At 44.2% G+C, this 23,879-nt stretch overlaps 2 protein-coding genes across 2 annotated transcripts in view; both read right to left on the reverse strand.

Moving 5' to 3' along the window:
* Positions 1-23,879, reverse strand: part of LOC135420517 (uncharacterized) — a 490,234-nt gene that overhangs the window by 385,348 nt on the left and 81,007 nt on the right. The window lies entirely within an intron of this gene.
* WNT7A (Wnt family member 7A) overlaps positions 1-23,879 on the reverse strand; it is a 40,606-nt gene that overhangs the window by 10,666 nt on the left and 6,061 nt on the right. The window contains exon 3 of the mRNA XM_064668066.1: positions 16,117-16,388. Within this exon, the coding sequence (XP_064524136.1) occupies positions 16,117-16,388 (272 nt within the window). The remainder of the gene's footprint in view (positions 1-16,116; positions 16,389-23,879) is intronic.

Raw genomic sequence — 23,879 nt, forward strand, 5'->3', positions numbered from 1 at the left:
ACCCTGTGAGCTGAGGCTGTCCCAGAGTTACTGCTACCCCAGGCAGGCTGAGCCATTTTCCCCATTACCATAATTTTTGTGCTTTAAATAAAAAATGCCTGGGAAATCACCAGAGCATGTGACCTACATCAATTAGATCACCTTTGCACTTTTCTTGGAAGAAGTGTCTGAAGAAAATCAGGCAATGTGCAGGTCTGAGGACTAATTATGAAGACATGTTGATGAATGACACACTGCTCCAGACCCCACAGATGGGTGGGATCTCCCACCACCACCTACCCTCACTAAGGGATATCCTATTTTAAAGAGCAGAATCACTTTTTCCAGATTCAAAGCCATGATACCCTTAAAAAGGAAGACTTCAGAACTTTGACACTCTCCCAAGTTTAACCTTTTGTGTACTATTTCTGACCTTTCTCTTTCTGATCTTTCTCCTTCCACCATAAAGCAGGAGGTTCCTTTCACTTCTTATATGCCCTTTATAGAGTTTCAAATTTACTTTTATACTTTCTGCCTGGAATATTAGTTGCCCTTTACTTCATCTTCATAAAAAATCGATCATATGCAGCAATTATTTTCAAAATGCAGCTTCTATTTCCACAATAATTCAAACAGAAAAAGAAAAAATATTAATTAGACTTTCCCATGTGCTGCTGGCAGCACAGAATGAGATGTTCTCCTCTTTCCCTGGGTAAGTTTTTTTGTTTGAGTCAGAGGACAGAGGACCTGGTACCCTTCATTCACTGACTATCACTGTGCAGAATAGCAAATGAACACAGAATTCTGAGAGCAAGGCCAATAAAACCTGAGAGGAATGCAACAAAAACTATTTTCTCCTGCATATTTTTCTTATACTTCTGATAACCTTCATGACTTGCTGTGTACTAAATCAATTTATCACCACTTCTGGGTCCAAAAAGCAGAAGAGTAGTAGAAAATGAATTTCATGGAATGCTTTTATAATTGTTATTCTTGAAGAACAGCTGAACTTAGGACAAAAAGGACATAACTGGTTTTAAAGAGAGAGATTTAATGATGCTGCTCTTCTCAAACCACGAGCCCTTGCCTTTTTTCAAACTGTACGAGCTGTTATGTGAAATAACTCAAGGTGTCAGAATCTCTCAGAATCACAGAATCACAAGATCACTGAGGCTGGAAAAGCCCTCCAAGATCAGAGTCCCCCCTGTGCCTGATGCCCACCTTGTCCCCCAGCCCAGAGCCCTCAGTGCCACAGCCAGACCTTCCTTGGACACCTCCAGGGGTGGGGACTCCACCACCTCTCTGGGCTGCTCCTTCCAATCCCTGACCACTCTTTCCAGGAAGAAATTCTTCCTGAGAATTCTTCCTCAGCTTTCTCTCACTGAGGGGTCCTTCTAGGAGAACACCTTAAACACCACCACAGCTGTCCTTGGGATAAACATCTGCCCAAACGCTCTTGCCAAAGTGCCTGTGGAAGTGGATCCCATGGATGTGGCTCAGAGTCTGTATCTCACTTGCTTAGTGCTCAGTATTTCTCTCTGACAGCTCTGCAAATCTAATCACGGCCCATGGAAGTCAAATAAGGTTCTTAAGTTTTTATTTATCTTCATCAAGATACTGCTTGCAGAGATAGTGGGCACGATGTGGCAACACCTGATTAAGCTCAGTAAAACCTGACAGGGCTTTGAGAGGAAGGATGCCCTCAGAACTCCACACTGCCCTGCTGGGTCAGACAGTCTCCCCCTGCAGAGGGCCAGGTGTTCTCTTCTCCCTCACCCTCTCCCTTTTCCATCATATCTGATAACAGCTGCAAGGCCTGGGGATTCCTTGTCTCCTCACGTGTCTCCTGAACGCATTCCAGTTTTCCCCAGACAGAAAGTACCTGCACTCTTGTCTTTGCATCATAATGCAAATCAAATCCATCCATTCAGGAGCTGCAACCACGAGCCTCAGGTTGAGTTTCGGGTACTCTTAAGGGATTTGGTGGATGACAAAGTTTTCTGTGTCATATTCAGTGCAAAACCTTCTTACCCAACCCTTCCTCCTGTTCGCAGGAAGTCCTGTAAGAAAAGCTTTTCTCAACTACAAATTTCCAAACTACTGCTGAGATTGACTCTGGGGGAGGGTCCCGTGCAGGGTTAAGAGTTGGACTCGATGATCCTTGTGGGTTTCTCCCAACTGAGCATTTTCTGTGATTCTGTGTAAGTTTTATATCAGGAAATAGCCTAAAAGTACCATGTTCCCACTATCTGTTGCAAGTAGCTGTGAAATGGGGGTTCCTAATGTGGGACTTTGTGTTTTCTCAGTTGCTGGTGACAAAAGCTCAGTACTAAGGGTTGGCTTGACAGATTATTTATAATCACAGTTATTATATGCTGTGATGGCTTCCTGGTACAGCTGCCTCCAACACTGGTCTGACTTGCCTTTGGGTTTTGTGGATCTTTCTATTTAGAAGCAAGGCAAATATTTTAACAGAACAAAAATGGAAATAATTTGAATAACTGTCAATGGGTTTGATGAACTACTTATATTTAAAAAATAACTCTTGTGAGACCCATTATCACCTAGATTAGACTGCATCGATGCAGTGCCAAGTAAGTGTCATCATGTAGGAAGTTTAAAGATCAGTCATAAAAAGGAACTTGGAAAAAATAGTTCTGAAAAAAATCTGGTTTCTTTTCATGTGCTTTCTAGAACAAGAACAAGCAGCAGTCACAAGCATTGAGGCCATGTTGCTGAGAACACAGCTGTGCTGGGCAGGGCACGGCTCCAGGATGAAGGACCAACCACCCCCTCCCTAAGATCCTGCTTTATGGGGAACTTGCCACTGGGTGCTGCAAGAGAGGAGCCCCAAAGAGGAGATATAAGGACTGCCTGAAACAACATCTCAGCCTTGGCCATACTGATCACCATCACTGCTCTACTCTGGCCTCCAACCGGGAGGTCTGGACACACCCCATCTATAACGCTGCTGATGCCTTTGAGAACACAGCAGGATCACCCTTGAGGAGAAAAGACAACGCAGAAAGAATCATGTCCTGCAGAATTTACCACCTAAGGAGTCTTTCTGCTGTGCCTTTTGCAATCAGACATGTCTGTCTGATATTGGCCTCTTTAGCCACCAGCGTGTTTGTAACAAACGTGGGCAGAGCCCTTCCCAAATCTTCATTCGCGAAGCCCGGCCATGAGATTAGAGTACAGCTGAATTGTCTTAAAGACATCCAACACTTTGTTTTATATTCTACATTTAAGTGAAAGTGTGATTTCCTAGCCCCTCACTGAAATGGGATTGTGAGATTAAGGGAAAATTTATCTTGGATAGTTATTTGCTGCTGTCCAAGCAAAACTGACACCATGAACATGATGGATTTTAGCTTGTGAAATACTGAACAGTCTTGTTGTCTGGCCTACCTGGGCACTTTGTAGGATGAAGCTAAAATAGACTGGGGAGGGGGATGGTGTTACAGAATCACAGATAGAGTTGTTGGTTATGTTATCTGTTTTACCTTCCTATCACTACATAAGTTTTCCACAGTACGTATCTCCCTTTCCAAAAAGATACTGGATAGAATGTTCATGCCAGAAGTAAATAAAAGATGATGATTGAAGAGGTTTGGAAATGAAGAAACAACGTGGTGTTCACTGACACTAAGACAGCTTAGAAAGAAAATGAAACAGCAATTTTTCTGGCTTTGGACATGTTACCCATTTACCATTTCCTCTTAGACCACATCTACCTTCTTTACATTCTGGTACCCAACTAAAAATCACTCTAAAATACTGATCCTTCAAATCAGAACTCTCTAAAATAGTGACCTTTTTGCCATGTATTAAAAACCTGATGAATGTCCATTGTTAAAAACACCATTTTCCCAAATCCCCGCTCCAGTCTCCGAGCCCATTCCTGCAGTCAATGTATGGATCAGAGGAATGAAGTCAATGAAATCTTGACTGAGCAATGTCTGCTGACCTTGACCTCTCCAAAATCAATATAATTTTTCCAGCATCCTGTGTCCAGTGTGTCTGGTTTTAGTTTTGATCTTGGGACAGATCTTCATCCATTCTCTGGGCTTCTAAATGTCAATGCATGAAGATGTCATTAAGAGAGTAATTGTGCTTGTATTTTATATTTTAGCATGACATTTCTGAGGAAACTGGGAGCGCTCCCAGAAAAGAGGAACCAAACTAAACTGCCCTCCCCAGTTTGGGAACACAATGAGTCAAAATCTTGGGGTTATTCAGGATGTCATTGCTGCCCCTCACTTTGGGCTTTGTCATGGAGCCTGAGTCACTCTGCACATAAAAGAGATGCAGGGAAAACAACTGGAACTCATCCTCATCACAGCCAATGTACACAGAGAGGAATGGCACAGGCCTGACTCATTCCCACTAAATTCACCTTCCATGTAACTCTCTCCACTGGTAGGGAAGCACCCAAATTAAGTGATTTTGTAGGAGCCACCAGGCAGAGCATTCGGATAAGTGCTTAAGCTGTCAAGGGAAGAGTTTCCAAAGAGTGATAGAAACCAAAAGAACAGCCTCACTTGTTCCAGACAACTAATCAGAAAACACTTCTTGTGCTGAACTAATAAAGCCAGGTACTGGCAGGAGTTTGAGCTGCAAAATAATATCACTTCATGTTACTTCCAAACATTTCCAACTAATAGCCACACACAGTTAACTACAGGTTCATTCATCTGCATACCAAACCATGAGAGTTAACCCTTAGGTACTCAGCAGATAGTACTGTGGAAGGCATATTTCTCATGCTGAAAAATGTCCATAAATTTTAGTTCTCCAAGACAGTAGTTTTAGTAAACAAAGGATGTTTTTCCTTTCTATCAAGCTTTTCAGATGACTTCTAAGTAATTCTATATCAATTTTCCAGTATTGCCTTTATAAAAACACAATATTTCTTAGCTTAACTTCTTCCTTAACTCCTTTGGTCTAGAAAGAAGCAGGAGGTATGTTCATGTTTGATTCCCAGAGAGACACAGTCAAGTTTCAGTCCTAGCACCCTGTTCACAACTAAGTAAATGACACTGGAGATATTCCCATTGCCTGCTTTGCCTCCCTGCCATTTATCCAGCTGGGAAGAGCACCTGAGCCACTTCTATTCCCTTCAGTCACACTATTTTGCAGAGATAACATGACCTAGGCTGTGGATCCAAGCCCATTGCCAAGGATGGCTGTACCCTGGGTGGGATATCACCAGGCTGGCACATCAAGCAACAGCTGCTCAGGGAAGTGAGAGCTATTCTTGTCATTTTAAGAGAAATTTCCCATCACTCCTGCAGCTAATCAGCAGGCAATTATGTTAGTTATCATAAGGCAGAAACGGATCACAGTGACACTGTGAATTGGGAACAGATTTCCACACACTTTGTGCTTACAATTCAAAATATTCACATTATCATAAAGTAACATGATTTTAGTGTTCATTGTAATGTGAGAATAAATATTCCACAAAGATGACATTCAAGTTCAGCTTAATACCTAAGTGTTTTCCCCCTCCTTTTGCAGTTGGGACAATAGATCCACACTTCCATGTTTTCAAACAGCTTCCACTTATCAGAGATAAGATCCTACCAGCAGAGCCCATCTCTGCAGCCTCACAGCTGCCAAGATCAACACACCCGGATCCAGGCCAAGAATTTTAACAAGGATCTTCTGGCCTGTTGTCAATGAAAATTTCCTCCTATGCAGAAGAAGGTGGAATTTCCTAAATTTATGTATAATCCCCCATTCAGTCTAAGCACAGGTTGTCCAGAGAAGCTGTGGCTGCCCCATCCCTGGAAGTGTCCAAGGCCAGGTTGGATGGGACTTGCAGCAACCTGGGATAGTGGAAGGTGTCCCTGCCCGTGGCAGGGGGTGGCACTGGATGAGCTTTAAGATCCTTTCCAACCCAGACTGTCCTGTGATTCTATGATTTTAAGTAATAGTTGAAGCTCTTGTCTTACAAAGCAATCCCACATTAACAGGAATTCCCTTTGGAGGTTTGCTGTATTGATCCATGTGATTCCCCTGGTCAGCTCACCCTCCACACCACACAGAGCTGCTGCTTTTTGTTAACAGATCTACCTGTTTCCTACTTACATATGAGTTCAGCAGCAGCATCCAACAATGCCATCAATAATTCCTCTTTATAAGCCATGCACAAGTGAGTCTTGATATCAAGATTGATTTTTTTAACAAAAGGTTAACCAGCTGCTCTTGGTCTTCAGTTCAGAAGGTGCAACACAGCTAAACACCAATTTGACTAGTACCTAAAGCCATCAGCAAAAAAACCATGCATGTCTGTACTACATGTTTAATGTATTGATCTGACATTAATTTTATAAATCTCTCTTTAAGGGGAACCTTAATAAAACATAACTGTTAAACAGAATTAAAAAAAAAACCATGTATCCCTTCTAATCACGTTTTCCTTCTATAATTTTCTAGAAAATATTTTAAGGCTTTGATTACACCTTTTAGTCTATATTTGCTCTAAGTGTAGCAAGGCAGACTTCTCAGGTTGATTCCTTTGGAAAACAAAGCCTAAGCACTCCCTTGGTGTCCAGCTCCTTCTGCCTTCTCACAGCCCATCAGTAACAGCTGCACCTTTACAGTCATTTCAGCCAAATATGACAAAGACATTGTGAAGAAACTTCGGTGAAGTCTTAATCCAAGTCATTTGGACACATATTCTTGACTCCTTATGGAACTTCTTTATTTACCCACTATTGTGCCCTCTCAATAGTTAATTGTTTTATAACTGCAGGATTTATAGACCCAAAGATAACAGCCTGTGCTGTGACTCAATTAAAGTCTCCTGTGGGAATAGCTCTGCCAGAGAATACATGGTTGTGCTGCCAACTGTGTGTGGTCTCAGATTTGGTGTAAGATCTGGAGTGCTTTAGGCAAGGCTGGTTTCCTTAGTGCAGGCCACCAGAACCTATGGCTGGAGCACCAGCAACAGCTGTTGGCTTAGGTCTTGTTTAGAATCCATCCACACTGACACATTCCTGCTGCTTGTCCCAGAAGACATCCCTTGGGTGCAGCTCACTTTTAAGTACCAGAAGGCTCAGGGTGATTTCAATAACCAGTTCTGATGCAAATTAATACTAGTAGTGCCTTCTGGCACTAATTGGGCATGCAGACCAAGCATCCCCTCTGCAACCCCCTGAACCTTTATATCCTTTAACAGATCCACTCTGCCTGCTTCCGGTACCAACAGGCCTTGCCTGTGTCCTTGGACTAAAAGGTTGTTCTTCATTTAATCGATTTTTTAATTGTTTACTTCAAAATACCTGGAAACTCTTTCCATTAAAGCCAAAGTCTGTTCCATTTGTACAGCACATGCCAGCAATTATTGCTGTTGGTGGGCCTTTGAGGCTTCGTGACTTCAGAGTTTTCTGCCACCACAAGTTTGAACCAAACCTTGGTTTAAACTTTCAACTTTACCAAAACCTCTGTCATGCTCCAGATATCTCTGATGACCCAGGTAACTGAGTTCATGTCACTGACTCATCATTGCAAAGCTCTTGGGAATGTTCCTGGGGATACTTTCAGCTCAGACTCGAGAGGTTTGGGTTGGAACTGCAGAAGATTCCAGTTTCTATCCCTGTTGACACAGGATTGAGGCCCACAAACCCAGAGGTAGGTGCTGAATGGGTTTACTTTGTCAGAGGTGAAATGAATGAGACTGCAGTGTAATCCAGTGTAAACTTCATGTATAAACATTGCCTGTTTCTGTATTAAAATGTTCTTAATGACCACCCTGGCCTAACCATTAGTTTCCTGCCAGGTTGGCCAATACCAGTCTTCTATTGAGTGTCTACTTATATGCAAGGAAATCAGTCTTAGGTTTGGAAACCTAAATTTGAAGGGTGACAAATGTCATCTGAAGAAGCAGAACGGTGCTCATCAGCTATTTCTGAAAATTTTTCAACAACTTAGGTCTAAACTTAGGTATGAAGTGCAAAACTCTTGGATTCTCATTAGATTTCTCAACAAAACATCAAAAAGCACAGGTTAATGGAAATGTCACAAGGCAAGACAGCCAAGATCATAGGTCAGAGTTAAGGGCAATAGGTGCTATGGTGTTTTTTTTTTAGAACTTTTCATAGAGTCACAGAATGGTTTGGGTTGGAAGAGATCTTAAAGACCTGGTTCCAACCCCCCTTTTTTCTGCTGCATGATCAACCCAAGTTCTACAATACCCAAACACAGCAGGCACCTGCTTTGGGGTGACTGTGCTCTGTGACAGCTGCACTAGTTTCAAATCAGTAATGTTTGTTCCAGCTTTTGTTCTGCAACAGGAGAGACACCAAAGGCTCCACCAGGGCTCCAAAGGTGCTGAAAACACTGGGAGAACTGAATAATCTGTACAGCACCTGTTTGTGTCTAGTTGATGTTCTCCTCTGGGCACTGAATGACAAGTGTGTGCCCCGTGGGAAATGTCCAGAGAGAAAGGCCAAATTAAATCAGAACTTGTCCAGAAATGTGTGACCCAGCCAGTGGCTTTGCTGAGCTAATTAATCATCGGAGCAAAGCATCTGATTATTTCAGTTACAAAAGGTGCATGATATTAAATTTGGAATTTGAGATCTTTGTTATTTATTAACAGAGCCTGGCCCTCAGTCTCAGCTATCTTTGTCAGCAGCATGACAGACTGTCAGCTCCAGGAATCATATCATGAAATGCATGTTTTGCTCATCATGCCAGAATCCTCTAAAACTGTGGCTGCAGGTAAGTGATAGCATTTATCATCCCTAATCTGCAGCGTAAATCAGGAATTCAGTTTTCAACCACATGACATATAGGAGGGAGTTGAAAGCCAAAATACAAGTAGGACCATGTATCACCATTTCTGATTAGCTGAAAGTGGAGGACAAGTGGAATGAAAATTCATTCTTGTGGATTACAGTTCTTGTGCAGTCCAATTCCCTCTCATAATTTAGACTAACATTAATGTTCCCTTTATCTTTACCCTGGGCTTTTGAGAAGATGCAGAGCTTGTCTGTCAAGCTTAGACTTGTTTCAAGACTATTATCTAAAAAAAGTAGGAAAGCCATAAAATAGTTCTTTGATCCTTCAAAATACAAACAAAATGCTGGAAGAGTGCATGGGATGTGTATTTTTTTTCCACATCTCAGAAATTGCCCAGCAGGGCTTTGTTGTGCTGTGCAAACACTTAGTTGGGTGGGACTTTTGGAAGCACTGAGCTGTGTCCTGTGGTCCCACCAACTTCAGTGGGAGCTTTCCCATTCAGTGAACTGGATTTACTCCAAATTCAGTGCTTGGCCTTTTTGGGAATCCTGCTGCCCCCCAGGAAACATGTGATGAAGCTGCCAGGAAAGACTTTGTTGCATCTAAAGCTCCTTTTCTAATTGCACTGAACACAAGCTATGGTGCCAGGACTGGAGGCTGGAGGGTTGGAGAGAAGGAGGGACTCAACAGGACTGGGTTTACCTTGGATAACGTTCCATAACTAACTGAATCCAGGTTTTTGGTGGACACTCCTCTCTGCCTGTACCTTACAGCCACATCAGTGACATCTGCCAGAAGTTTTACATATTCTGTCTGGTCACAGTGAGGCACCAGCCCTGTGTATAAACCTTCTCCTAAACCTTCTCCATCTGCCTGGTTTTAATCTAGGCAAAATATTGTAGCAGGACAGCTGCTAGGACACTCTACATAGGCATATCTGCTGCACCTCACATCAGATTTTCTATGTGTTATGTGACATTTTAGCAGCGGAACCACATTTTTTATTTATTAAGACAACCACTGCTTTGTGGGTGCAGGTGCTGTGTGTTGCTTTGGCTGAAGGTGGTTTGCACAGTGGTGTAGGGGTTGTCTCCATGTCAGGAGACATTTCAGCCTCCTCTGTCTGAGGGGTGAGAGCTGCAGCTGAATCTGGCACAATTCTTACTGCCACTATCAACAAGGGGCATCTCCCTGCCCACAGGCTGAGCTCCCCATCTTCCTACAGGAATGGACACACAGGAGGCCTTTTCCTGGTCCCTTATCAGCCAGGCAAGGAGCTTGGGAAAGGACTTGGCCAATTCTGTGTTGCAGGAGCAGCAAGCATTGTGCTTGTTGCTCTTACGCACTCAACACATCTGCTGGTGATGGAGGTCCAAGGGAGGGAGTAGCAAGGGGAGCTGGGTGTAAATGAACAAGCTCTTGAGCAAGTGGGCATCACAACCAGTCCTGTGTATGTTAACCACCTCAGGATCACTCACAGGAACTTGTGGAAAGTTCTTCCTGAAAAAAGCTTTCCAACTTCAAGCCACTGTAAATCAGGGATGTACCATGGTTGAGATCATTTCACGAGGGGTTGTATGTGCCAGTAAAGAGGGCAGCCATTCAGCAGCTGTGTATTTTAGGAGCATACCTAACAATAAGAACTTGAAGCTTCTGAATAGAAAAATCAGGAATATTTTTGTGTCCAGGCAAAGAAAAAAAAATAAAAAAGAAAGAAAAGCCACTGGAAAACGTGAAGTGCAATTGCAAGGGCACTGCTCAGCCCTGAACTCCAAGGAACTGTGCTGCTGACACTATAATATCACTTGATTGCTGGTGCCAGGAAGAACAGGGCAGCCTCTCCCAGTTCTGTTCAGCTCGAAGCTGCTCTCTGAGACTCTCTGGAGTCGATGGTAATTTTGAGCAGCTCCAGACACAGACGAGCTTTATCCTGGTGTGCCTGTGCCATTAGAGACATTCCTTCTGACAGAGCCAGCTGAGCACAGCACTGCATGGTCTGGGTCAGGGTCACAGCTGGGCTGTGGGCAGAGCCTGCTCAGGGCCAGCTCACAGCAGGTCCATCTATGTGGGAAGGACTCCTTTGGCTGCACTGTGGGCCCCGTGTCCTCCTGGCACACCGGCTGCACCCGTTAGCACTGTGCCTGCCAAGCAGTGTGGATCAGTGGATCAGTGGATCAGTATCCCTGATCTGCTTTTGGAAGCAGGAGCTGCTGGAATGCTGGGTCCCTCTGGAAGACTGGCCTTCCTTGGGCAGGGCTGTCCCAGTGAGGCTGCAAACCTACAAGCTGCTCTCCCCTCCAGTGCAGGTCTCTGTGACCAGGGACAGCAGCCAGGGAATGGCTGGAGCTGTGTCAGGGCAGGCTCAGGTTGGATCTCAGCAAAAGGTTCTTCCCCCAGAGGCTGGTTGGGCACTGCCCAGGCTCCCCAGGGCAGTGGGCACAGCCCCAAGGCTGCCAGAGCTCCAGGAGGGTTTGGCTGATCCTCTGTGACTCTTGGGGATGGGCCTGTGCAGGGCCAGGGCTTGGACTGGATGATCCTTGTGGGTCCCTTCCAGCTCAGCATATTCTGGGATTCTGTGTGATTCTGTGAACAGTTCTGTGTTTTTATGAGCTTTAGGATTTAGTTCAGGCAGAACTATTAAATCTCCAGAATTTCAGGCCTGTATTCAGAATTATAAATGTTAAATTGCTTAGCAGCCTCTTACTAACCTCGTCTCTTTTCTAACATGATGCTCCCAACCTTTCAAGTGGTTCATCTGCAAGACCTTGTGTTCTGTGCTGCTTCTGGCAGCCAGGCTAACAGGCTGGTTAAAAAGAAAGGTCTGGAATGAGGCAGAATAGCTGTCAGCTCTAGGGATAGTTAATTCTTGCAGTGGTGATTGCACACTATGCAAGAAGAGGAAGATGTTCAGGGAAGTTTCATGGCAGCAATGTCCTCCTGAGGTCAGAGATGCAGCAAGTGCAGAGTGTCATAAGTGTGGGCTTTACAGGATAGCTTGGGAGAACTCCTGACCTCCGTGCCTTCCAAAAGCCAAGTGCCACTTCAGCGTTATTACAGTTTTCCCTAAAGGTTAAAATACTAAACACTCCAGTCTATTATGATCATTGCGTGATCCATTTCAGAAACACCTCCTGGGTTCTCAGAGCTTTGTTTGGTATTTGCAGCAGCTCTGTTGGGCACGTCCTGCACATCCCCTGGGAGCCTTAGAGCTGAAGGGGAAAACTGAAACGCTCCTGATTCAGAGGATGAAGAGAGATTGCAAAGTTAGTGCACCTACATCTGCCTCCAAAGAGGAACACTGAATAAAAATCCACCTTGATGTGCTCTTGAATTGCAAAAGCCTTCTAATGCAGCCTGTGCCCATGATTTATAACAATGACTCATAATATTGCATTATACTTAATATGATGTAACGCTGATGCAAGATGCCATTCGTGGAATTTCAATGTCACAGGAAAAGAGAGGAGAGAGCAGTGTGGTCATGTACCTTGCCACGCTGTCAAAATGAAAATGTACAGCCAAAATATGTAGAACCTTTCAATATCTACTTTGCTATTTTTTAGCAGGATAACTTGGAGGATAACATTTTTATTTCCTGGAGCATAAATATCTCTCAGACATACGTTATTGTGTTACTTACAGTAATTTAATTAACTTTGTACTTGAGAAGACAAATTTGCTAACAGACAATTCAGTCTTGCAATTATAACCCCTCACATGGAAGTTTGCAGGGCAAATCAGGATTATGCCTTTAAATTAATTGAAGCTTTATCTCTCTTTTCTGACCCAGCTGTTATGAATTCTCCTCCTGTTCTCCCTGTGCTCTTGCTTCTTCCTGCAGTGAATCAGCATTTCAGGAAATACTAATTCAAAGAGGAAAGACACCCTAAACTTTGTTTCTGAAGGTCAGAAATAGCTGCTCTCCAATAGGTTTGACAAATGAGGTGAGGCTTCTCAGGCTGCTCGAGGGCAGTTTCATAGGGTGGATGCGACCCCTGTTCTGAACTCTGCCCCCTCCCTTCCACCCCGCCTGGGAACTCTGCAGTCCTGCTACAAAAGAGAGTCCTGGTGCTTTGCCACCAGGGCAGAGAGGGAAACAGGGAGTAGAGCCCTGTCCTTCAACAGCGAGGAAAACTGCTTCTGGCTGCAGGACCCGCTGGCATCCCTGGCTTTGGTCTGGGGTGAGGGAGCAGCTGGAAACGGGGACGTGTCCCACACGCTGCTCTCAGGGAGTGCTCCTCGTGCACCCTGGGCGTGCACACCACTGTTTTCCAAGCATTGCACTACCAAAGCTGTTAAGCAAAGGAACATGGATGTTTTCCACCTGTGACTTTCATAATCCTCCACATTTGACAATTGTCTCATTTCTGGAACGAGCTGACAGGTTGTAGATTCACAGAATACGCTGAGTTGGAAGGGACCCACAGGGGTCACCCAATCCAACTCCTGGCCCTGCACAGACACCCCAAAATCCCACTCTGTCCCTGAGAGCGTTGTCCAAACACTCCTTGAGCTCTGGCAGCCTTGGTGCCATGACCACTGCCCTGGATAACTGTTCTCCTGCTCTGACAGAGTCATGTATTCCATATGTTCTGAGACTGTTGATGGCACTGCAGGAAGCAGAGAGGCATCTGCCTAAAACAAACTGTGAGAAGGTGGAAAGTCCTGATCTGAGATCTCCAAAAATCCTGGATCAGGCTTTTGCTGGAGGCTCTCTGTTGGTTTATACTGTGCAGTCCTACCTATGCCCAGTTTCCCCAGCAAGCCCAGCAGACCTGCCTGCTGCAGCACAAAGTCTGCCACCTCTCACTCACCAACATGGAGCAGATGAATTCACCAGTGATGCTTAAGAAGACTCTCATCTCAACTAGATAATGAGAGGCCTGTGCTTTGTTAGAGTGCATCCTGAATTCCCTGCAGCTGGTTGTTGTCCTAAAGAAGGACCTTTTCAGAGGTGAGTGGGCACAACACCCAGCACAGCTTCACATTTCAAGACCAAAGAAGAAGAGGGGACTGACTTTTGAATGGTGTAGTGGTGTCTACAGGTGGAGGTAACAAATCAATAAGAATTGAACATCTGGTTTATTTTTGGAAGACTAGTAGGTGCCAGTCTGTCTCATAAGTGCATAAATATCATCAAAAACTTAGCCATGGGCAAGCAAAACTAGATAAGAATTTGTAGCCCAGAGGAAAGCCAGCACAAATAGATTGTGTGGAGGCTGATAAGATCCCTATTGCTCCAACAGTGAGAGTACCACCTCTCAACAAGACTGTCTTTGTTGTGAAAGAGTTGAGTTGTGAGAGACCTGGCTTGCCAAATACCCATAATGCCCCCTCTGCCAATTGTCTTTAAATACTGTGATCTTTCACACAAGAGCAGAGCCTGAAAGGAACCTCTCTAGCAAAAACATCATTTATTCATTCTCTACAGGACAGCAGAGTAACAATCCTCTTCTGAGTCCTGTTACTCTTTCTTTCCCCTGGAGGTTTCAGAGATTTGTTCGAACAAAGATCAGTCATTTTGCCCTGTGAGGGGCACAGGAAGAAGAGCAGAAATATCTCGAGATCAGAACAGTTCCTGAGCCCGGTGGAGAAATGGCAGATGGCCAGAGATAGCACACACCACTGTTCTCCCAGGGAACAATGAGGAGAGCTGGATCTTCCAGGCACAAGCTTTCAGGACAGCAAATTGTGCACAGAAAGGTGAGAAACACAAGGAGCTTATGTCCTCAAGGGGATGCTTTGCCTTCCCACAGCCCAGCTCCAGGACCAATAGCCCTCCTCTACCCAAGATCCACACCTGGGTGAGAATGAAGATAAAAAATGCAGCTTTTCTATTTGTCTGTATCTTTGAGGTCTGTATTGGGAAAAAATTTATAGCCAGTAGGCAGTTCCATCTATGTTTGCAGTCTGGTGTGGGCTGGTGTGTCATTTCTTGGGAATCTTTTACTGCCAGCACCTACCAAACACTTTCAAGGAAGTAGCTTTCCCACAAAGCTGAAACTCCTCTGCTGTTTTTTACTTCACTGGATTTATGCTTGTAAGGCAGAGCAGGCTGTGGGCGTTGGTGCTTTACCAAGCTTTTCAGCTACCAGAAGCTAAGTAATAAAGATCTCAGATCATTCGTTTGCAAATATTAATGGTTAATCCTTGAGTTATTATCAGAATTCAGTTTTGCTACTGTGGAAGTACAAGTTTTTGCATCAGAGAGCCAGAAACAGGCATCTGGGACACTACACAGGGTAAACCCCACAACCTCACCTATAAAACTACCATAATAGCATTAAATTAAAGAAGGGCTGGGCTTTTATTTGGGGTGGAAATGGCTTTTCTTCAATACAATCTGCTTGGCTCCAGCATAAGTGGAGATGTCTCAGAGCCTACAGGTAATTACCACAACAAAAATAGTATCCACAAATTAACTGCTGCTCCTAACTTCCTTCTCCCATTTGCTTCTAAGTCACACTAACATAATGCTGAAATCAGGAGTATTGCACAGGAGGGCAAATGGGAGAAGGTAAAATAGAGAGCTAAGGAAGCAGAGGATTGACATTCCTCCCATAAGATGTGATCAGCAGAATGGTCACTCCCATAGGGAAAGCAGTGCTGGATGAACCTGTACGGGGAGCACACAGACCCCCCTGGCTATTCCCAGCTGGAGCCACACCACCACTGGGGCTGCCCTGAGGTTTGCTGGGAACGCCTGACCCGCAGGGATCTGGGGAGCACAGATCCCACTGGGTCTGGCAGCTGCAACAGCTGCCACTGACAGTCAGGAGCACGGCCAAGGCAGCGAATCCAGGGCCTTTGGTGCCCAGGATCCCCAGGGAACCCATGCATGGGAGCTGCTGCGTTCCTGCCTTCCCCAGCACCGGTTCTGCAGCGGCTGCTTTCAGCTCCTCAGTCCCAAAGAATGGGCAGGGGGTGGGAATCTTGCTGTGCTCAGCCCAGCTCCGTGCCATGGTGCAGCAGTGAGCCAGCCTGGGGTCCTCTGCTGCAGCATTTCCCTCCTTGCAGGGGCAGCGCTCGCACAGAGAGCAGGGCTGGAACAGTGGGGTTGCAAACGATCCCTTTCCAACTGAGTGAGACGTTCATGTCTGAACCTGACGGGAATCCTGCTCTCCCACACAGCAGCAGCTTTTTATCATAAGTACCATTTGACTTCCCAGATAAAATGTTTGTTTGCTTTCTTCCTTTTACAGCTGTAAAGAGCAACATTTAGACAAATATTTGATGGACAGATGGTCCAACAAGCCTGTCTAACTTGCAGAGGTGCCTCCTTGCCTACTGTAAATGATGTCAGCACGAAAGCACTGGGTTCTCCTGCACTGGAAGTGATGGACACCCTCTCCAACCCCGGGATGGAGAGCAGAGGTCACTCACCTTCCTCCCGGCCTCGTTGTTGTGCAGGTTCATGAGCGTCCTGGCGTTTTGTTTGATCTCCCGGGCGTCCACAAAGACCTTGGCGAATCCGATCCCGTATCGGATGTCAGCGGAGCAGCCTCCCCATTTCCAGCCTTCCTCTTTGTGGTACTGTCCCTGTTTCTCCTTGTCACAGCCACAGTCGCTCAGGTTGCCCTGCGTGCAGGCAGCAGTGATGGCATGTGCCACCCCGGCCGCGATGATGGCGTAGGTGAACGCGGCCTCCCTGCTCCCTGCAACGCAGAAAGGGACATAAATACAGGATACCTGAAAGGTAAAAACTGCCATAAACACGTGGCAGCTCAAATGGAAAAACTGCCATAAATATGTGGTACCTGAAAGGGAAAATAAATACACGATACCACACAGGGACATGAGTTAGAAAACCAGGCAAGTTCCTGCGGGGCAAACATCAGAAGTTATTATTAGAAGTGGTATAAATCTGCAGGCCTAAGCAGGTCTCTGCTCTTCTAAGTATTGATTTTGGTGGATGTTCGCTCTCTAAAATGATACTCTCCATGAGGGAGTCAGAGATAAAGTATTGTTGAGGCAACTTCATCTGTGTACTTCCAGATGGTACTAGAAGCAGTCAAACTAAAATTTTAGAGAAAAAGGGTGGGGTGGCAAAGGATTTAGCTCAAAAAAAGAAGGAAGGAAAACAAAATAGGTGGAACTGGAGGGTGAAATCACTAAAACGACCATATTTGACTTTTTAAAAAAATCACAGAATCACGGAATATGCTGAGTTGGAAGGGACCCACAAGGATCATCCAGTCCAACCCTTGGCCCTGCACAGGCCCATCCCCAAGAGGGATGTGCCCCAGAGGATCATCCAAATGCTTCCTGAAATCATCTCAGAAGTCGGATTTTATTTATAAATTTAATTCTACACTAAAAGGGTTTTTTACAGTAAAACAATCTCTGTTGGACATCTTGTTCTGAAAGCATTTTAATTGAACCGGGACATTTTTTTTCACATTGTGTCACAAAGCTTTCAACACTGACTCAATGAAATAAATTTTGGGTTTAATTTCTAATTTTCTCACAGGATGGAAAAAAATCCTGACCTGTTGAGAGCACCACGACCAAAGGAAGGTGAAGTGGAGCCACACCAGAGGTCAAACCAACACTATTTTGTGCAATGAGGCTCTAAGGACAGGCTTCTGTTGGGGGGGGGGGGGGCTTCTCACTTGAAATCTAAGATCTGATTTATCTTCTTGAAGTTTTCTTGCATTCTGATGTGTGGGTTTCCCACGGGTGGACCCTGTGGGATCTGTGAGGGTTTTGGAACCAGTTCTCCTGAGAGAGGTCTCTTCAACACCTAAGGAGGTTTGCAGAGGTGACCCACGTGTATCAAACAGTGCTTTCAAAATGTTTGGATCTCTCAAACTAAGAACTTACCCCTAACTCTTATTTCTCCAATGACAGAATGTACCCTTGCATCAACAGGATCAGAACTGGGCTTTTAATTAGGAGAGTGCAGATGGAAAGATCCACTTCCCTTCTCCAGTTCTGGCAGACCTCAGCTGCTGGCAATAGTTCATTATACATGAAACGAGCCCATTTCTGCTGTTTATTGGATTTCACAAAAAAATAATCACTTGGGAGAGAAACCTTACAAGCAGTTCATTCTTGGCTACATCCCTTTCACGTATATGATCTAGATTGTCACTTCCAATGAAAAATGTTCACTTCCTTATGTCAAGGAAGTAAAATGGAAAACAAGATGACATTATCACAAGCTGTTAATAGTCAGCTTCATGCCCTTTCATTAGCATAGGCAATATTCCCATGGGTCCTGCTAAGTACTGTATTTATTAAGGAACTGGTAGTCAAATATCAAACTTCCTCGAAGGATTCCTTGTTTCTCTTCATTAAAAAAAATAAAAAAATTCATAAAATGTTGAATTGTTGTGACTGTGGAATTTGCAGATGAAGCTTTCTAGAACTTGTGGCTTTTTAGGAAAATATGAATGTGGCAGAGGAATCCCAGGCTTTAGGTGTTTTTGGAGCTGTGCTCTCAGAGCCCCTGCGGCTGCCGGGGGAGAGGTGGGTCCCACTCCAGAGTGCATCCACCAGGACCAGCCAGGGCACCTTCCCAGTGCCTCCTCCAGTTCATACTCAACAATATCCTCACTATTTTAAGCCCAACACTATGAAAAATGCCCTCCTAAGCAGGAGAGGTACAATGAGAAGCCCCAGTTTTTCCCCTCAGAGGAAGCAGTGCTTTACACCAGGTTTCTGTTTCATGAACCACTACGTGGGACGTTGTCAAAAAAAGTATTTTGAGTTGAAATTTTCATCTGGTTATTTTTTTTTTCTTTGATTGGATGATTTCTGTTCCAGCACAAGTTAATTTTAAGATCTAGAATAAAAACAACTGGGAGATCACTTTAATCTGACACACTTGATATTGTAAAGACCGAGCAGCATTTTTGCTTCTTAGAGGGGAGAAAAATGCAACACAGAGAACATAAAACTAGTTAGTACAAGAAGAATCAGAATCCAATGTCAAGCTTGATCATAAATTATATTACATAAATTATTTTATAAGTTTGTGTTTTATGGGGGTAAAGTTTAGCAGCTTTTGAAAACTTAGGAGATTACAAGGTAAACAAAGCAAGTGCCTGGAAGAATTGATCCAAGTAGGAAGTACCTTGGCACTTGTGCATTATTGATAAAGTGACATGGGCTTGTCACACCTGCATCAAACTGCTCCTGTTTGCCATAAATGATTCACTTTTTTCAGTTGCATTACCCTTGCCTGGCTCCCAGAAATGTCAGCATGGGGGGAGCTTGGTTCGTGTTGAGCCTCTTCTGTGACAGGGCTCTAGGCACCAAAACACTGCAACAGGGGGGCTATAACCAAACAGGGGGACATGAGGATGTTCTTGCCACCTTTAAATAGTCAATACTACTCCTGTACTTCAGATTTCAGCTGAAATGCCTGGAGGATCTCAGAGGGAAACACAGCTTCATCAAGGTATGGTCAGGCAGCTGCTCCTTGCAGGCAATGCTTTCTTTCCTTGAGCTTCTGATGCTCTGGAACAGGCTGACCAAAGAAGTACTGCTCCTTATTCAGTCTAACCTCAAAATATGGGTGGGTTAACAGGCATTGCCTCATCATTTTTGGATTGATGAACAATTTGGGAAAATGACCTGATACGAACTTCTTTTATTTTCTTTCTTGTTTAATTTTCCAGTGCATCTGGCAGCCAACTTAGACCTGTGCCTTAATTTCCTTCTGAACATTTAGTAGAAAAATGTAAGGATCTTAGCATTAGAATGAGATAAGACTTGGATTTCAAAACAATACTGAAAGCCCCTCATATTTACATTAAGCTGTAGGGGATGGTGACTGTAGCATCCCAAAATACTTCATAGGTGGGCACAGCATTTCTAGTTCAGGAGGACAAAGAAATTTAGTAAAGCAGGAGATGTGATACCAAAAACAGGATAAGGAAAGAACAGAACTGGCAAAAATGCATCACACCATGTGACACACAGAGCCCACTCTGGCTAATGACCAAGATAAAATCTTTCCTAGCAAAAATAATCAGAAGGTTGATTTTGAAGGGTTTTGCTCTTCTGCACAACTGAAAGAGTGTGGAAACCCCTAATCTGCAGTCATTACCTTCTGTAGATGACTAGAAACATCAGACCACAGCTGGAAGAGTAAACTATGTTTTCAGCACTGACATCAGAAAAGACCTTTTGGAGAGAGTTAAATAAAATGTACTGATTGCCATGAGCTACTCCAACTGTCTCGAGCAATTTTCTGATCTATTTTCTAGGTGTGCTGGGTGGAAACCCAGGAATTAAATCTTCTTTCACACAATTCCCACTGAACCTGTCCTTAAACTGCAATTAAACTTTAATCCATGGGGTTTTTAAAAGTAAAAACTTAATTTATAAATATATATAATGAACAAATCAGTTGATCTTTATGGGAAGATGGGTGCAAATCATGATCCCAGGTGCTGGGTGAACGTCAGAGTTTTTTGTGGAGGCTTTTCCAGCCAGTGACTTGCAAGGGGGCAAGTGTGAAGAGTAAACTGGGACAAGAAGGAATGATGTGTGCCTGAGGCCCACAGAAGTTACAGAGAAAGGTAGAGAGTCATCTATCACAGAATCCCAGAATGGTTTGGGTTGGAAGGGACTCTAAACCCATCTCATTCCACCTCCTGCCATGGGCAGGGACATCTTCCTCCAGCCCAGTCCAACCCGTTGGGTACAAGAATTCCAAGCCGTCCTTTCAGCTCCTGAATGGCACGTTCTCCTCATTGTCTCAACTAAGCAAAGGCTGAACACACTCCAGAGCTCAACTCCAAGCACTGGACACTCCAAAGAAGGGTCCAGCCCTGGCCTGGCAGAGGGGTGTGGGCTCTGACAGGCCTGGCTCTGCTCTCCACCCACCCCTGGGGCTGTCCTCACCCCCAACAAGTGTTTCAGTGCTGTGTGAACATGGAGGCTTTTCTTCATGTGTTGGACATAAATATCTTCCTGCTCTTCCTATTTCTTTCTGGACTTCAGTGAGGTATTGGGGCACAATTATTTAGGGACTCACAGAGCCTCCTTCACCACTGCCACCCAACAGGTCTTCTCTGGCTGCCTCCACATCCCCTTCTTTTCCTCTCAGTCAGTTCAAAAGGGATGAGGATCACGGAAAATGTCCTCTTTTCATCTTTAATAGTTCTCTTTTGCAGATAAAAAGGATCTGGGGATTCAAATATTCTGGTATGTATTCAGTTGAAGGTTGGACTTGATGACCTTTTAGGTCCTTTCCAACCTTAATGATTCCATGATTCTCTACACTGTGTTGCAGCTCCATTTGCTCTGATGGCAGATAGTTTGGCATTGATGGCCTCCAAAATTTCAGCAGCTCCACTCTGCTGATGCAAAGCATCCTCCAAAACCCTGGAGTCCTGTCTGCAGCCCCTTCACTGGGCAGCACATCTTCCCAAGCTGCCTTTGACTGTGACTCTGAGCTCTGCACAGTCAGCCACCCCCACAGAGAGACAGATGTCACAGGGGGATCACAGGCAAGTGAAAATATAAATATTACCAGGACAGGAGGCTCTCCCAACACTGAGCATAATTATACACAACCCAGGAAAACCTTGGAGAGTTAATCCTGCAAACACTCACATGCATGTCTTTGCTTCTGGGTCTAAATGTTTGTTAGGCTGGGTTTTGGTTGATCAGCAACTATATCAGCCTGTCTGTCAGCTGCAGAGAGGTTTTAATTCAGCTAACTTCATATTATTTCAAGTTTAATCCTAAAATTTGAAACATTTTTAAAAACTTCATTCACACGGATTAGAAATGGGAAGTGAGTTTTAAAAAATTTTCAGTACCTTGATGTTTCTTGGAAAACAAAGGCTAAGCCTGCAAGACACAGAGAGGATTTACTTGCAGGAAGGCAGTAGGTGCTCAGCAGTTTAGGATCTGAGCGTGTTTCTAAACAGCCTGGCCTGCCCTATCAGTCCCCTCATAAATTGACTAAGCTGTGAAATAAAAAAAAAGACAAATTTCTGTTTATCTCACTGGAAAACACGGGCTGTATTTTCTGCTATTTAAAGCCAAAGGGTCAGAGAGGGAGTTATCTGCAGTGACATGAGCTGAAATATGATTGGGAAAATATAAAGATGGAAAACACAGCTCACCTTGCCAATTATGTGCCACAGCTCACATTACTTCTCATCTCTCTATAGAGGTCATAACTCACAGCCAGGGAAAACGAAGAGCAGAACTCATCCTCTGCCTACTTTGGGAAGTGCCTCCTCCTTCCTTGGAAGACTATGTATGGTCTTGCAGGTTTTTTTTATTTTTATCTTTCTTTAACCTACCCTGAGTGATTAAGAAGAATGGTAGCTTAAAAAAAAACACACTGGAGTGTCCTCATCCTATTTTTTTCTTCCCCTTCTGTTTAAAGTTTGGGGACTTGGTGCCTAAAAATATTGTACTCACTTCAAAATGTTGGTTCCCCATAAATCAGCAGTGTGGCTTCACAAAGATTAGTACCAATAAATAAAATAAATAGAGTTGCTTTAGGAGGCATTTGAGATTTTGGGGGGTTTAGTCACTGCCCACTTTCACAACCTAAAGTTTCTTTCATCAACACGTGAAATTCTTGGAGAGGAAACACTCCAGGTACAGTGATTACTTTGGAAAACACCTTCTTTAAACTTATAAAGTTGCTCCTCAAGGCACGTGCATTACAGAAATCACAGCCAGTACTCAGGGAGGTCAAACAAGTCTCCCCTTCTTAGAGGGCTCTGAGCCCCCCAGAGCCCCTGAGACAGGAGATCTGCCTCTCTCACAAAACACAGTCTTGCTGTTTCTCTGGAACATGTACTCACAAGACACATCTGAAGGCAGGTATGAAAACCTTCTGATGGGAATTCCAACTGCAGTGACCTTGGGGCAATGTTTTATCTTACTGTGACAGTCCCTGCTGAGAAAGATTGACTTTTTGGCATAAAGTAGCGTGCTCAGGTTTGGATGATCAGGCCATATTTCTGCCTGGCCTCTGTTTTGCCTGCAAATAAGTGTTCTCCTGCAAGACACTGACAGTAAAAACTGGTTATAAGAGCTGGAAACTTAGCACTGAAATTCAGACTAAGACAGTGCTTGAGTAGATAGCAGCACTCCTGTTAATTACAATTTTTTTTTCTTGTATATATTGGGAAATTCATAACCCAGTGGTTCGGAAAACAGAGTATTTATCAATCTTGCCTCTAAATATTGACCAAGCTGAATAGTGCAGCAGCACCTAGAACCTAGCTTCTCACAGACCTGTCCAGGTAATCTTCTATGCAACACAAAAACAACAAGGATTTTCCTGTCAGAGTTCAAGGAGAGCATTGGGACAATGCTCTCAGGGACAGAGTGGGATTTTGGGGTGTCCTGTGCAGGGACAGGAGTTGGAATTGATGATCCTCGTGGGTCCCTTCCAGCTCAGGATACTCTATGATTCTACCACTGGTTGTTTACTTGGTCTCTTCTTTTGTAATTCAAAGAATCAGACTTTAAAACCTGACACACGAGACTACAGCAGTTTTCAAAATCAAAAAGCTCTAAAAAAATGATCGAAGGTTAAATCCTTTCTTGAACCCACCTGTACTGGGATGTTTTCAAAAGTGTTTGTCTATAACACAGAGGCAACATGAAGTTTTACTCTCACCTTTTCTATTTTGTTTTTCTATTAAAACTACCAGGCCAGAGAGGAGAATGTCCTGGATCTTGTTCTCTTTCCCATTCCAGCAAGAGCTATTCCTGACAGCTACTGCACAAGCCAGCTAAGGATTTGGTTTGTGAGACAGTTGTCATTTGCTTCAATAGGCAGCAGTGGGAATGTCCCCTCTTCCTTTGCGTTGTTCAAGCCATAGAAGAGAAGTTGATTCTAATAAATGGAACAAATAAATACAGTGCAGCATATCAAGGAAAGCCAACAGCCTCTCCTGGTTTAATGGTGCATCTGGATCCACCTGGAATGACCCCCGAGCCAAAGGCACTGGGCACAATGTGCAGAGGGGCTGAGCTGCCCAGCTGGGCTCGGAAGTTTCAAGACTAGTTTGTCCATGTGGATTCTTGTTTTGATTTCAGCTTTCCTTATTCCCATGAGTAACATCAGCTGATGATACTGAAGCATTTTCCAGTGCAAAAGAAAGCAAAGAACTGACACCTTTGGGTAAGACCAGTTTTGCTGTAACATCCTTTGC

Source organism: Pseudopipra pipra, chromosome 11 (genome assembly GCF_036250125.1).
Source record: "Pseudopipra pipra isolate bDixPip1 chromosome 11, bDixPip1.hap1, whole genome shotgun sequence".
Lineage (NCBI taxonomy): Eukaryota > Metazoa > Chordata > Aves > Passeriformes > Pipridae > Pseudopipra > Pseudopipra pipra.